This window comes from Mytilus edulis, chromosome 5, assembly GCF_963676685.1.
Source record: "Mytilus edulis chromosome 5, xbMytEdul2.2, whole genome shotgun sequence".
NCBI classification, from domain to species: domain Eukaryota; kingdom Metazoa; phylum Mollusca; class Bivalvia; order Mytilida; family Mytilidae; genus Mytilus; species Mytilus edulis.
Window position 1 is genome coordinate 5,488,489 of NC_092348.1, and position 14,762 is coordinate 5,503,250.

General features: G+C 34.4%; 1 protein-coding gene across 1 annotated transcript in view; it reads right to left on the reverse strand.

Annotated features, from left to right (window-relative positions):
* LOC139525344 (E3 ubiquitin-protein ligase rnf213-alpha-like) overlaps nucleotides 1-14,762 on the reverse strand; it is a 147,683-nt gene that overhangs the window by 102,109 nt on the left and 30,812 nt on the right. The window contains exons 14-20 of the mRNA XM_071320555.1: nucleotides 13,730-13,831; nucleotides 12,722-12,814; nucleotides 11,661-11,847; nucleotides 10,854-11,141; nucleotides 3,519-4,114; nucleotides 2,747-2,900; nucleotides 478-698 (exon numbers count right to left, since the gene is read on the reverse strand). Of these exons, the coding sequence (XP_071176656.1) occupies nucleotides 478-698; nucleotides 2,747-2,900; nucleotides 3,519-4,114; nucleotides 10,854-11,141; nucleotides 11,661-11,847; nucleotides 12,722-12,814; nucleotides 13,730-13,831 (1,641 nt within the window). The remainder of the gene's footprint in view (nucleotides 1-477; nucleotides 699-2,746; nucleotides 2,901-3,518; nucleotides 4,115-10,853; nucleotides 11,142-11,660; nucleotides 11,848-12,721; nucleotides 12,815-13,729; nucleotides 13,832-14,762) is intronic.

Consider the following 14,762-nt stretch of genomic DNA (forward strand, 5'->3'; position numbering starts at 1 on the left):
TGTGGTGTATCAGATTATAACAGATGAAATTTATATAATACATGTCACTGTGGCGATTTAAAAAAAAGCTGCAAAGTTTTGCTGTTTGAAAGCCACAATAAGTTCAATGGTGATGAATATTACATTGTCTTAAAATAAGAGGCTGAATAAAGCCTGTTTCCATTAACCCAATCTCAGACAATTATGTAAAGTAAAGTGTTTTAAAGTTTGCCTTTATAAAGTTAATTATGAATCCACAGTATTTGACTATACTGACTTGCGTATTACTATATCATTTTTGCATGCTACTGCAATCTTATTGACTTCCCTGCATATCACTGAGGGCTTATCCAACATTATAGAATTTTCATAATTCTGGAAGATATTAAATTCCTTTAACTCTAGATTCCAAAAAATGAATCCCCAAAATGTATACATGCATGCAGGCCCTTCTTATCCTAACCGTCATCATAATCTTAAGAGAACATTATAACATACCAGTTTTTCAGGAAGTTTACAGTTTGATTCCAGTTCTTTCCAAACAACCTCACATTTTTCCAGGAACATCTTTGTATCACATTCTTTTTCCAAGTTAAAGATGAGTGGAGCATATCCAGTGGTAGCGGAATGTAAACAATTGACCTTGGCAATCTCATAGGGTAATTCCCCAGCAGATATACTGGCCAAGTCTACAAATACTTTTAACTCCTTCAAACCAGCTATAAAATAAAAACAATTATCCCCGGCTTAGTATATATCTAGGATTTTGATTGGTTAACGCACGTCGTTACAAAACCCATAGCCCCTGGGTGTTGCTAACCCATATCCCCGGACGTTGCTAACCATTATCCCGGGGAACTCCGCGCAAGTTTTCCTTAGTTCCATGATTGCTCCTTGTGAAATATTGAATTCTGTAGAGTATCCATGATGTTTGTAATTAAATATTTAATTCATTAACGGGTTTGTCCTATATTATTCCGATCATGTACACTAATTTCATTAAATACATCACTTGACTGCCACATTTCCTAGGAATGGGACTTCTGACCTAGCTACGCAAATGACCCACGTTGACGTCACACCATCTATGACGTAACTCTCACAACATTGAGCGCCAAATTTGACTCAATCCAGTTTCTCGGTCTCCGTATTAAAAACGTCTTATATTTCACTACCTGTAGGGTTCTACCAAAGGTAGTACCCTACACCCCGTAAAGAATATGTAAAATTTCCAAATTTCAATAAAACTTTTTTAGATAATGAAAAAAACATTGTTTTCACGTTACACTTTGTACCCGAATTTCCATAAAACTCGCCCGATTCAGACTAAGACCGGGGATAAATTCGTTATCTACGTTCATATCCGTAGATATGGATATTTTAACACCCTTCAGTACCCTGTACACCCTTCGGCTTCGCCTCATGATGTACTGGGGTACTTCAGGGTGTTAAAATATCCATATCTACGGATATGAACGTAGATAACTTATAATATTACAGCTAGTTATTTTATAAGATTAAGTGATTTTCAGTTATAATAAACATATCTGACCAAAATATATTATATAATCCTAATTTTTATAATTTGTTTTTGTGTTGTGATGTTCAACCACTGCATACATGTCAACCTCTGACAATATGAAATCATGTCATGACATGACATGATATGTCAAAAAGCGTGTGAAAACGCATGGCGTAGATGCGGACTTGTTAATATGAATGTGGTAATGTTCATCATTTCATACAAATTTGAGAATATAAAAAAACAATATATATTCTACTGTGAACTTTTATTGTATTAAACAGTGGTCTGTTATTTTGCTTTTAAAGCACCACCACTAGGCACATAATCAAAACAACTGCCAGTTTCAAGTTTAGTTACATTTATTTGATAACAGCACACAATACAAATGTAACATAGTCAAGTTCTGATCAGAATTCAGTGTCAATATCTTTATAATTGAAAAGGCTCTCCCACAGTAGGAATTGATATTTGACCACTGTCCAGGGTATAGGGATGGTTGGGGCGATTGCAAGCTTGTTTGGGATGTTACACACATGTCATTTTGGGGGCTTTTATAACTCTCTAAGCTGTATTTGTTTTGCTAGTTGTTAAAGGCCAAAGATGATCTTTAGTTGCTAGCTTCTACATCAGTTGATCTCTTGTGGATAGTTGTCTTTTAATATTGGCAATTATTCCACATCTTGTTATTTTTTTTAATTCTATTGCAAAGTTTTGTGTCATATCTTGCTGTTTTTGTTTTTTTAGAGAATTTATAATTGATGAGAGATCTTTTAAATAGTCTCTGTTAAAATAATTCACCTCTTTTTTATACTCAAGGGGATGTTGAATAGACAACTGTCTATTGTTGTGCACTGCATGTTAACCTCTAGATGTATTTTGAATATTATGTGTTTTGGGGTAACTGTCACATGGATGATAACCCTTTATTGTTACTATTTTGTTCCTCTTTGCAATTAATTTCTAATGAAAAGTTCAAAGAATTACTAATTATTGAGATGGCAACAAAGAATTTTATTTTTAGGTCATACACCTCTTGTGGGGGAAAATCCTCCATAAATTATGAAGTTGGCAGGTCTCGTTGAATCCCTAAAAAGTACACAAGTTTCAAATTCTGTGCATTAAGTTTTATCCATGTAAAGTCAACAGTATTAATGGAATACATTAAATTTTACATTTTAACCTTATCATTATCAACATACATGAGAATGTCACTGTCAAATTTCTACTCATAGTAACTGTTACCTGGCATAGATTCTGTTAGCCAATCAACAAGTGGTTTACATTTGATAAATGCCTTAAGACATTCAGCCCTTTCCTTAGTAACTTTTCCAAGTATGGAGCAAGTAGCTAGCAGATTGTTATCCAGTTTCCTCATGCTAGTATCAGTACCTCCAGTCTATATCAATTGAAAATTACATTGAATGAGAAATTGTTCATTCAATTTAGAACCACACTCTCTTTCATCAAAAGGTCAGTTTAAATTTTTAGTATTGATGAATGTATGAGAGTAGTTATGTCCTTTACTTTCAGACATCAAACAATCATTTTCTGGCTACCATTAGCATCAAATTGGTTAAAGGAGCTTCCATTTTTTTAGTTGTAATCTCTGTCCTGCCTTTTTATTTTTCACTCTTTTTGGGTCTGGCCTTTTCTTTTTCTTAGTTTATACTGACTTTTTTTACATAAATTGCTTCTTTTTTTTTGGCCAAGTTACTCATCATGCCTTTTTTTTTAAATTTCATTCTAGCATGAGTATTATAAATGGGGCATAAAAATATCTTATTATATATTGTTTCACTTGTAACTTTATTATGCTTTTAATGTTGGTAAATGGGTAACCAAGGTGAATATGCTACCTCAAGGTCACTAAGGTATTGCTCTACATATTAAAAATGTGTTTTTGCAGTATAAGGCAAATTTAACCAGACACTAGGTCCTGACTGTTGTCTCATTTGCAATCATACCACATAATCTTATATGTAGGATCATTAAAAGATATTTAAACTAAACTTACCAGTCCAATTATATCCTGAATCTGAGTAAAATTCCCTTTCAGTTCATATACAGTCACTACCTCCATAATAGCTTCTGCTCCGTATAAACAGCTTTTCAGATCCCTGTGCTTATCTATCTGAAACAGTCTCTCTTTGATCCAATTTGTATTTTCTACATTTTCAATACTTTCAATATATAAAAATTCTTTTCTCAAACTGTTATTATTTCCTGCAATTTCTTTGAACCATTTTTCAAAATCTGAGAACAACATGTCTCCTGTTTTTAACTGGTTACACAAATTTCTCCATAATTCAAAGGCTGGTTGCCAAACCTTTTCAAAGATTTCATTCACTTGTAGAAGTTTTCCAGTCTTCTTTTCTAATTCTAGCCCTTTCTTTTCCCAAATTTTCAAGAAAAGATATCCTTTACAGCATGTGAGAATTTTTGGTACAATTTCTAATTCTTCAGAACTTAGTTCAAACACAATGACTACAGGTTTATAATGTTCCACACCTTTCAAATGTTCTAAATTCCTAGTCTGAACAAGTGCATTGAGACTGACAATATCTGTATTGCTGAATTCTTTGAGTTTGGTTTCCAACATGGCAGCATCAGCTTGGTGAATTATAAGAAAGCAACATGGTTTGAAAACAGTCAAAACTATATTATAAACAAAGCTTATGTTGATGTTTAGGTCCAATGTTAATAGTGTTGCTGTAAAATACTCATTAATTTTGTCAATCTAAGATGAATGTGTTAATAGCAAGTCTCAGAAGCTTAAATTGGCAATTTGACTAGACTCCTGGGGTTGAAAAGCTGGCCAATAGTATGGAGACTTGTGTATTATTTAAGAATAGATGTTATCATTTTATAGGATTGTTTTGTTGTTGTCAGATTAACATCCCTTGTCTCTGTTTTCTTATTTTAAATTCATTGTGAATAAGGTTTTAGAGGTTAAATTGTAATTGGTTGTGAATAAATTACATAGCATACTGTGGATTCATTTATTTTCGTGGGTATCAATTTTCGTGGATTGCTGAAAACTTGCATATTCATGGATATTATATTTCGTGGTTTTGTCAATCACTGAATACAAAGCCTATTGAAAATATGATATTCGTTGAACAGTTGAATTCTTGGTTCACCTGTACCCACGAAACCCTCGAAAATTGGTTTCCAACGAATAATAATGAATCCACAGTATACGTAAATTCGTGGATCGCTGATTACAACAACAAAAAATTAGATACGTAATTCGTGGATTTCTTTTTGATTTAGGAGATCATATAACCTCCTTGCTTTGATCAATAATAAAACAAAACAAAAAAGAAGGAATTCATTGAAAAAGCTCGCTTAGTCATTCTAGGTTAAAGTGTTCATTGATAACTTCGATTACAATAATAGACAGAGACAACTAATTATTTGTTTGTTTTACAATTTATAAATTCTTGTCTGAATTCTATAAAGCATTCAAAACTTTATGATTGAAAGCTCATTTCCCTAATCACGATATAATAAACAGTGATATAAGTATAAGGTGTGAAAATAAATGTTCCTGTCATAAACAATATTACCTACGGGCAATATCCCCGTACTTAATCCTATTGATGTTTAATGATAATCACTGGTAAACCAAACTATGACACGGTAATTAACAACTTGCAGTTATTTTCCATGAACAGTTTTAATCAATTTTAAAAAGTAAATTATCACTGATATAAAATATATTTATTATAGATTTAATCAAAATACTTGTATCTTCTTTCAATAAAAAACACTTGTTATGTTACAATGTTTATCGCTAGTCAACACTATACTAGAACTGCATAACATAACCGGAAATAAACATTCGACTCAATACACATTTCTCGGGATTATTTTTCGTTGAATTCTTAAATTCGTGGTTCGCTGTTACCCACGAAATCCACGAAAATATGGTTTTTTAAAGTAAAAACCTTGTTTATGATAAATCTGTACTTACCTGTCTGAAAAACATTTGCAATTACCCCTTGGTAACCCCTTGCAATCGCTAACTTTTAAATTATCTCCCTTTCACGATCTCCCGAATAGAAGATCACTTTACCTGAGGCGGAAATAACTATATACATTATATAAAACTTAACTTCCTCAGGTGGGGAGGTGGGCAGGGTCAGACAGGTAAGTACAGATTTATCATAAACAAGGTTTTTACTTTAAAAAACCATAGTTTATATCAAAATCTGTACTTACCTGTCTGAAAAACATTTGCAAAGAATTTGCAGCATAAACCTAAAGGTGGTGGGTAAGAGGAAGAAAGTAACTAGTAAATAAAAAATATCTACCTTAATACTTCTTCTGTCTTCTGTTAGCCGTAGGCAAAATTGCAGCTTTTGCAAATCGAGATTCCAAATCTGGTACATCCTTCAAGTAATATGAGGTGAATGTTGTCTCATTTGACCAATGAGCTGCTCTTAAAATTTCTTGAGAGGAAAGTCCATTGAATAAAGCCCAAGAAGTTGAGAGCTTTCTTGTATCATGAGCTCTCACAAACTGTAGTGTGTCTGTATCTGCATGTTCATATGCATATTTAACCGTGTTCACAATCCATCGTGCAATGGAATTCTTAGAAGCCTCTACATGATGATTCTTTTGATATGTTACAAAGAGTCTTTGTGATTTGCGCAAAACTTCAGTTCTTTTAATATAAGCTAGTAGTGGTCTACAAGGGCACAGCAGTAAATCGTTTGGATCTGTAGCATAGTTTTCAAATTTGGGAATGAATACTGGTTCCCATGGTTTATTCAAAGTTTGAGTTTTAGCAAGAAATTGCATATTTGGCAACAACCGTATACCTCTTTGCTCTTTCCTGAAATGTTGGTCATTAATAGTGAAACTGTGTAATTCACTGACTCTTGCAGCAGAAGCTAATGCCATAAGAAAAACTGTCTTAAAGGTTAAATATTTCAATTCTGCTTCTTCTAGTGGTTCAAAGGGTGTCTTTGTCAACACTAGCAAAACCAACGGCAAATCCCAATTTGGCGCCAACTGCCTTATTGGTGGATTAATGTTGTACAATCCTTTAATTAAATTACGCAAATCCATGTTAATAGAAATTCTATCTTTAGATGAATGTATTAAAGCTATTGCTGACTTGTAACCAGCTAAAGTGCTTGGCTTACAATTCTTTACAGTATGTAAGAACATAAGAAATTCAGCTATTTCTGGCACAGTTGCCGTACTGGGATTGATACTCCGTTCTTGACACCAGCTGTCAAATAGCTTGAGTCTTGCATTATAAACTGTCTGTGTTGATTGTTTTCGTGCATTGGAAATAATTGAAGCAATTTTTGGTGAAAATCCTTTTGCAGTGTAAGATCTTTTGACACTTTCCAAGCTACAAGATTTAGAACACTTGGATTTGGATGAAAAATTCCATTTTGACTTAATAGATTTTGTTGTACAGGCAGTTGTATTGGAAAGTCTATTAACAGGTTGAGAAGTTGACTGTACCACGACTGTCTCGGCCACATTGGCGCTATCAGTAAAATTACACAGTCCTCTTTCTGTATTTTTTGTAATACTCTGTTTAGGATGATCGGTGGCGGGAATGCATAAGCAAAAAGATTTGTCCATTTCATTGACAGTGCATCTATTGCCACTGCTGTTTCTTCCGGCCAAGGAGAGCAAAACACTGGCAGCTTCTTGTTCATTGAAGTCGCAAACAGATCTATTACTGGTGTTCCTAGCTGAAGGAACAACAAATTCACTATTGTCATGTTTAATGCCCATTCTGTCAAACGAATGGTCATTTTCCCCCTTGACAGGGCATCTGCTATAATATTCTTTTTTCCCGGAATATGAACAGCTTGGATTTTGACATTGTGATTTATACACCATTTCAAAAGATCCCATGCCAAGTAACAAAGGTCTGGGGATCGCGTACCTCCCTGTTTGTTCAGATAACTGACGACAGTTGCATTGTCTGTTCTCACTAGCACACTTTTGAATTGTACTTTTATCAGAAATGTTTGCAGTGCTAACTGCACAGCTTTGAGTTCTAGCCAATTGATGTGTTTTACTTTGTACTGAGGCGACCAAACACCTGCTATCTGATAATTGTTTATATGAGCTCCCCATCCCGACTGTGACGCATCTGTCACTAGAGTCACCTGAGCAGATTCCTGTTCTAATAGCACTCCCTTGAAAAAATTTCTTCGGTTTAGCCACCAGAATAGATGTTCCTGGAGTGGTTGATACAGTGGAATCAAATGATTTAAACTGTGTAGAGCCGGTCTCCACCAAGCTAGAAGATAAAGCTGAAGTGGTCTCATGTGCAGTCGGGCCCATGGAACTAAATCTATGCATGAAGCCATTAGACCAAGTAGTCTCAACATTACACGTGCCTCTACTGTTTGTGAATTTAGGAATATTTGAATCATCTGACTTATATTTTTGAATCTCTCTAGAGACGGAAACACAAGACCTTCTTTTAAGTGAATCACTGCTCCTAGATACTCTATTATTTGAGTCGGAACTAAACAAGATTTTTTTACATTGATTATCAAACCCAGATTTTTCAACAATTCTTGAGTGTACTGTAATTGTTTTGTCAGCTTTACTTTGCTGCTGTTTTTTAACATCCAATCGTCCAGGTACATAAATATGTGAATCATTTGTTTTCGCAGAAACGCACCTACTACTGCCATCACTTTTGTGAAAATCCTTGGAGCCGATCGTAGACCGAATGGTAGAGCTCGGTATTGATACTTTTTTCCCAAAATGCTGAAGCGGAGAAATTTTCTGTAATGTTTGTGAATGGGAATATGGAAATATGCATCTTGCAAATCCAGTTTTACTGCCCAGTCCCCAATTTTCAGACTTTTTAGAATCGATCGGAGAGTTTCCATTTTGAAGTGATGAGGTATGACAACTGGTTCAGTGGTTTTAAATTTAGAATTGGTCTGAGACCTCCTTGTCTTTTTGGTACCATGAATATTGTACTGTAATAACCCTGATTTTCTGCACTTGTCGGGACAGGCTCTATAGCATGTTTTTCTAACAAAGAATTTACCTCTTCTAATATAGAAGACCTTTTTGTACCTACTCTGGGTACAACTGTCTCTTTTACTCCTGTAAAAGCTGGAAGACTTATGAAATCTAACATTAAACCGTTCTTCACTATCTGAAGTACTAACTTGTCTTGAGTTATATGAAACCACTGACTGTGGTAATGTAACAATCGTGCTCCTACCTGGAGACTTACCGCAGACAAATAATTGTTTATTTCTTGAAATTTTTCTAGGAGGAATTTTTCCATAAAAAAGATCCTTTTCCTCCTTGTTTTGCTGGCAAGGCACGAAAATTAGACGAAGTGTCAGTGCCACGACGGTCATTAAAATCCTGCTTATCATATCTTGATGTTTTTGCAGGTTTGTTGTAGGATACATTAGAAGTTTCTTGAGATTTTCTTTTTCTAGATCCTTCATCAAATTTTTGTCCTCCAGGAACAAATGAAGAACGATAAACGTTTTGTGTTTCTTTAGCATCTCTTATATTTTCAGCTGAGGAATGCAAAGTATCAAAATATTTACCACCAAAAAGTTGTGCGCCATTCAAAGGTAAATTCAACAATTTAGCTGATGTGGCTTTGCTAGTAAAATCAACATTTTTTAAGAAAATTTTTCTTCTGTTTATAACAGAATTAGCAACTATACGTGAAGTCATATCTGCCATAGACTTGAAACATGCTACTAAAGCTGAACATGCTTCTACCCTGTCTTCCTCTGAATCAGCAACATCAATATAGCTTGCTATCAAAGAGCCATATGAAACACTTCTTAACAATGTCCTAGCTGAGTTGTCAACCTTTTTAAATTCAGCATCCATTTCCTTATGGAAGGAAGGTAAAGAGTGTGAAAACTTTTTACGGTCTGCAAAACCTTTTTTCTTATTGCCCATAGTAGATGACAAACCCTCCTCAATATTATCATCAAGCCTTGGAGGGGAACAAAATTCTGTGAAATCTTTTTTCGACACCATAAATGCCTTATCATCTCTTAGACGAACTGATCTATTTTTAAGTCTACCAGACATAGCTTCCTTTTCTACATTCTTAAAAACTTCAACTGTAGTTCCCTCTAAAGGTAATTTTAATTAGTTGATTTATTTGAATTGCCCGGATTTAGTCTTGAAGGCAAATAGGAAGTTCTGACAGAATCTACTTCAGTTTCTTCTGAACAATCTATTTTTAATTTGGTTGTCAATTTATGGAGAAAATTATTCCATTGAACTGGATCGGTAGATCCTGGTGCTCCCTCACTAAACAGAGAAAAGTCTTTTTCATGAGAATGTTGAGACTGAGAGTGGGCATCATTATTATTTTCATCAGAAATAGCTGAACCACCCATACTTATTTCATCCTTGATTTCATGGGAAACAACAGAAATCTGATCATCAGATGGCATAAATTTACTATAGTGGGCCTTTGGCCTAGACAAAGATTGACTCTCCGAAATTTCACATTTCGAGTCAATGGAAGCATGCATTTCATCACTTGCAATAAGGCCTTGTTGTGGTAACAACTTTTTCAATTGCATTTGCACTTGATCTGCTATAAATTTGTTAAATTCAACTGCTTCAAAATGTACTCCCGTACCTTGAGTTTCACGATCATCTGCACGATGATCAGTTCGAACTTTTGATAGTTTGTCATGCTTTGCCGGCGACGCCAATTCACTCAGCTTTGCCGTTTCAAGTTTATTGCCTGCCTCCTGCACAGAAGGGTTAACGGCACTTGAAGAAAAAGAAAGCTTCGACCTCGCTTTCTCCAACATTTTATCAACTAGCGATCGCTTCTCGTCATCCCATTCCCGGCAAATATTGCACGGGAAAGCCTTGTGACAAATACGATGTCTATAGCATTCCTCATGCGTATCTTACACGTTCATACGTGAGGTACACTTTACACAGTTCTTATACTTGTCTTCCATCGCTTCCAATTCACTCGATGTCTATTCTTACCTAATATAATAATAACGATTGCTTTTAAACCAAATACGATCAGGCTGTAGCCATTTTCGCTGAAGGTAAAGTGATCTTCTATTCGGGAGATCGTGAAAGGGAGATAATTTAAAAGTTAGCGATTGCAAGGGGTTACCAAGGGGTAATTGCAAATGTTTTTCAGACAGGTAAGTACAGATTTTGATATAAACTTGGTATACCACGAATAAAAATGAATCCACAGTATATGAAACCCTTCTCTGATTTTAGAGCATTTCAAACAAATATATCTGTTTTATATTTCCATTAGATATGTGTTTTAATTAGTATACATATATTGATTAAAGCAAATGTTAATTAGGATATAGCAACAAACCTCTGCAATGCTTGCTGTAGTAAACAAATTCTTGGACAGTCTGAAAAGTTGTCTTGAAAGACTCATACTCTTTAATTCTCAGATTCATGATGGCCAATATGCTTTCAGTATCATCAATTTTTATGGCAATAAGCAATTTCTGGAAACTATTCCATTTATTTGACAAGTTCATCAAATCTTTAATTACAATATTTCCTTTGAATAACTGTTGAATACAATCCAGAATAATTGTTTTAAACTTCTCCAGTAAACCTTGACAATAATCACTCAACACATTTGGAGTGTAACCTAAAAGAAAATGTAAATAAAAACTATGAAAACTATGAAAAAATAATACAATGTATCTTTTGAATAAAAATCCCTTATTAATCACATCATTGCTGTCAAGGAACTTTGCTTTAAGGGCTTTCTTTGTCCCAATATCAAGATGATATATCTAAATGAAAAGTGTCACAAGTTGATAAAGACATTTGAGCTGCGTTGGATAGAAATCGACCTTATGACATATATTTTGAGAAGTGTTATCAATTCTTAACTTAGTTTTTGTCAAACTGTTGTATATATTTTACCAGAGATCACCCCCAGTTTTTGGTGGGGTTTGTGTTGCTTATTCTTTAGTTTTCTATGTTGTGTCTTGTGTACTATTATTTGTCTGCTTGTCTTTTTCATTTTTGACTGTCTCTCTGGTATCTTTGGTCCCTCTTTTACTTTTATCTTGTACTTATATTTTCAGACAAAGAAAACCATTAATGAGTTAAGAGTGTAAAGTATATAATTTCACCAGAATCAGCAGACCAAGATACTTACAGTATAATTCCATATATGTCGGGAAAGGTCCCCATGTAATGGCATGATCCACTGCTTCATGGAAGTTTTCTAACTTTTTTACATCCCAGCTGGTTTCAAACACATTGGATAGAAGCTCTCCCAAACGTAAGTTACATCTTTCATCTTGAATGTTTTTAAACTTAAAATGACTGCACCTGCCTACTGCCTGAAATAATATACAATATAAACAAATCATCAGTCAGTAAATAATATAAGTTATATAAATCGGTTTTAAAACATTTTAAAAATCAACCAATCAACAGTGACAAAAAATGATAACTTATTCAAGGTAGTTGGTCCAAGGACACAGTTATCGTCCTTTGGTTTTCGTTGCCTACAAATATGGTCCTTAGTGTGAACAGTGTATAACTTTCTTCTTTTTTACACTTTTCCAATTCATTTCTTGATAATAAATGCATGAAATATAAAGTTAGGGGATGAAATTACATGTTAAAAAAGTTTGGGTGCTGAATCTTTATGTTAAGAAGTGATTTGGTCCAATTCAAAAAGGTCAAGAGTTAGTACTTCTGAAGCTGTCAAACTGAATTTTAAACCCACTTAACACAGAATTGTCAATATTTTGAGATGGAGATGGTAGAAAATTCTATAATTTTATTATTATTTGTCCAAATAGAAGTTCACTACACTGTAAAAATCGTTTTGAAATAGAGCAGGTGCAATTTTGTTAATTTGAATCTATTGTCTAAAAGAAATGCACTACTATATAACTGTGTTCTCAGGCCAGTTATATTTGAGCTTTTAGTAGGATACCTCCATTAGGTCACAAGGTCTGTCAGATTCTTTAAAATTGCAATGTAACTTCAAAGTGTCAAATGCCAGATAAATGACACACAACATGTAGCAAGTGGTCAGTGTGTGTCAACTAAATGTATCTAAGATGTAAGCATATTTTCTGGAAAGATTCATTGTCAAAGTTGGCTGGAAATATTGTTTGTATAAACAATTCTTACATTACATATGAGTAACTTAAAAAAGTTTGGCAAAAACATATTCTAAAATTCTACTTTAAGAATACATACATTTAAAGCAACTTTTAGGAGAATCTCTTGCACTACTCCCTCAAATGAATCTGTGTGTAAACAGTAAATTTCAATCAGTTCTTCTTCTGAGCCCTGAAAAAAAAGGAGCTTGATAGATTTAAAGGAATTTGTTTTGCTCAGATGGCTACTATTGCATCAAAACTTTAAAGCAATCATCATGACAACAACTGTACTAAGGGAAATATAAACAAGAATGTGTCCTCAGTACACGAATGCCCCACTCGCACTATCATTTTCTATGTTCAGTGGACCGTGAAATTGGGGTAAAATCTCTAATTTGGCATTAAAATTAGAAAGATCATATCATAGGGAACATGTGTACCAAGTTTGAAGTCGATTGGACTTCAACTTCATCAAAAACTACCTCGACCAAAAACTTTAACCTGAAGCGGGACAGACGGACGAACGAACGAACGAACGAACGAACGAACGAACGGACGCACAGACCAGAAAACATAATGCCCCTCTACTATCGTAGGTGGGGCATAAAAATCATATTGATTAACTAATGAAAAATTCATTTTTCTCATAAATAATGTTATGAAAGTGAAAGGGACTAAAAATTTGTGAGAGATTGGGTTTTTAGTATGTAAATATTATAAAATATCAACCGCATATCCAAATATGAAAGTTATTGTGGCATGCAACTAAAAAGTCAATTATGTTTTAAAAATATCATTTGAATGCATAATTAAAATTTTATAGCTAAACCTTGAGCTGGGCAGAATGACCTAGACAAAGAGAATTGGGCTCATCTCCCAAAACATTTTTACACCAAAAAATATAAAATGTATGCTCATATATGACAAATTAACCTGTTTGATCTCACACACACATAACTTTCAAAGTTAAGACAAACTAATAAGATAGAAAATAGGTGGGGAAATTTTTTATAATAATCCCTTAAACTTCTTTTTATGAGATGGCTTTCGATCTGAAGGTTTAACAAATTCAAAACAAATAATGATAAGTATTTCAACTAAATACCTTCGCTTGAAGAGTACTTCGTAAACTATCTGCTAGTTCTTTTATATACGAGTCTTTTATCCTGCCATTTGGAATTTTCAAAGATAATGCTTCATTCCATTTCTGAAAGTCATGTGTAAAACATTTTTATTTTGTCATAATACCAATTTCATGCAATTTGGATAGGAAATAAAGCGGCAATCAAAATAAGTGAGCAAACAAGTTACAAATACTAATCCCTGTGAACAGAACAATCATTAAAACAATAAAAAACTAGAGGCTCTCAAGAGCCTGTATCGCTCACCTGATTCTACTTGGGTTTTTGAAATCATATAAAAAAATATAAAATTTGGCTAAAAGTGACAACACAACCTCATTTATAAGGAAAGGAACATGTTTAATTTCATTCAAAAGTCCCCCACTGGCGGCCATCTTGGATGACGGATCGGCTACAAAGTAACAACACTTGGTCAGCACCTCATAAGGAACATTCATGCCATGTTTGGTTTTATTCCATTCAGTGGTTCTCTAAAAGAAGTCATTTGTATGCATTTCCCATAGGGTCCTATGTTAAACTAAGTCCCCTGCTGGCGGCCATCTTGGATGATGGATCGGCTACAAAGTAATAACACTTGGTCAGCACCTCATAAGGAACATTCATGCAATGTTTGGTTTTATTCCATTCAGTGGTTCTCTAAAAGAAGTCATTTGTATGCATTTCCCATAGGGTCCTATGTTAAACTAAGTCCCCTGCTGGCGGCAATCTTGGATAATGGATCGGCTACAAAGTAACAACACTTGGTCAGCACCACATTAGGAACATTCATGCCATGTTTGATTTCATCCCATTCAGTGGTTCTCTAAAAGAAGTCATTTGTATGCATTTCCCATAGGGTCCTATGTTAAACTAAGTCCCACGCTGGGGGCCATCTTTGATGATGGATCGGCTACAAAGTAACAACACTTGGTCAGCACCACATAAGGAACATTCATGCCATGTTTAGTTTCATTCCATTCAGTGGTTCACTAGAAGAAGTGATTTGTATGCATTTCC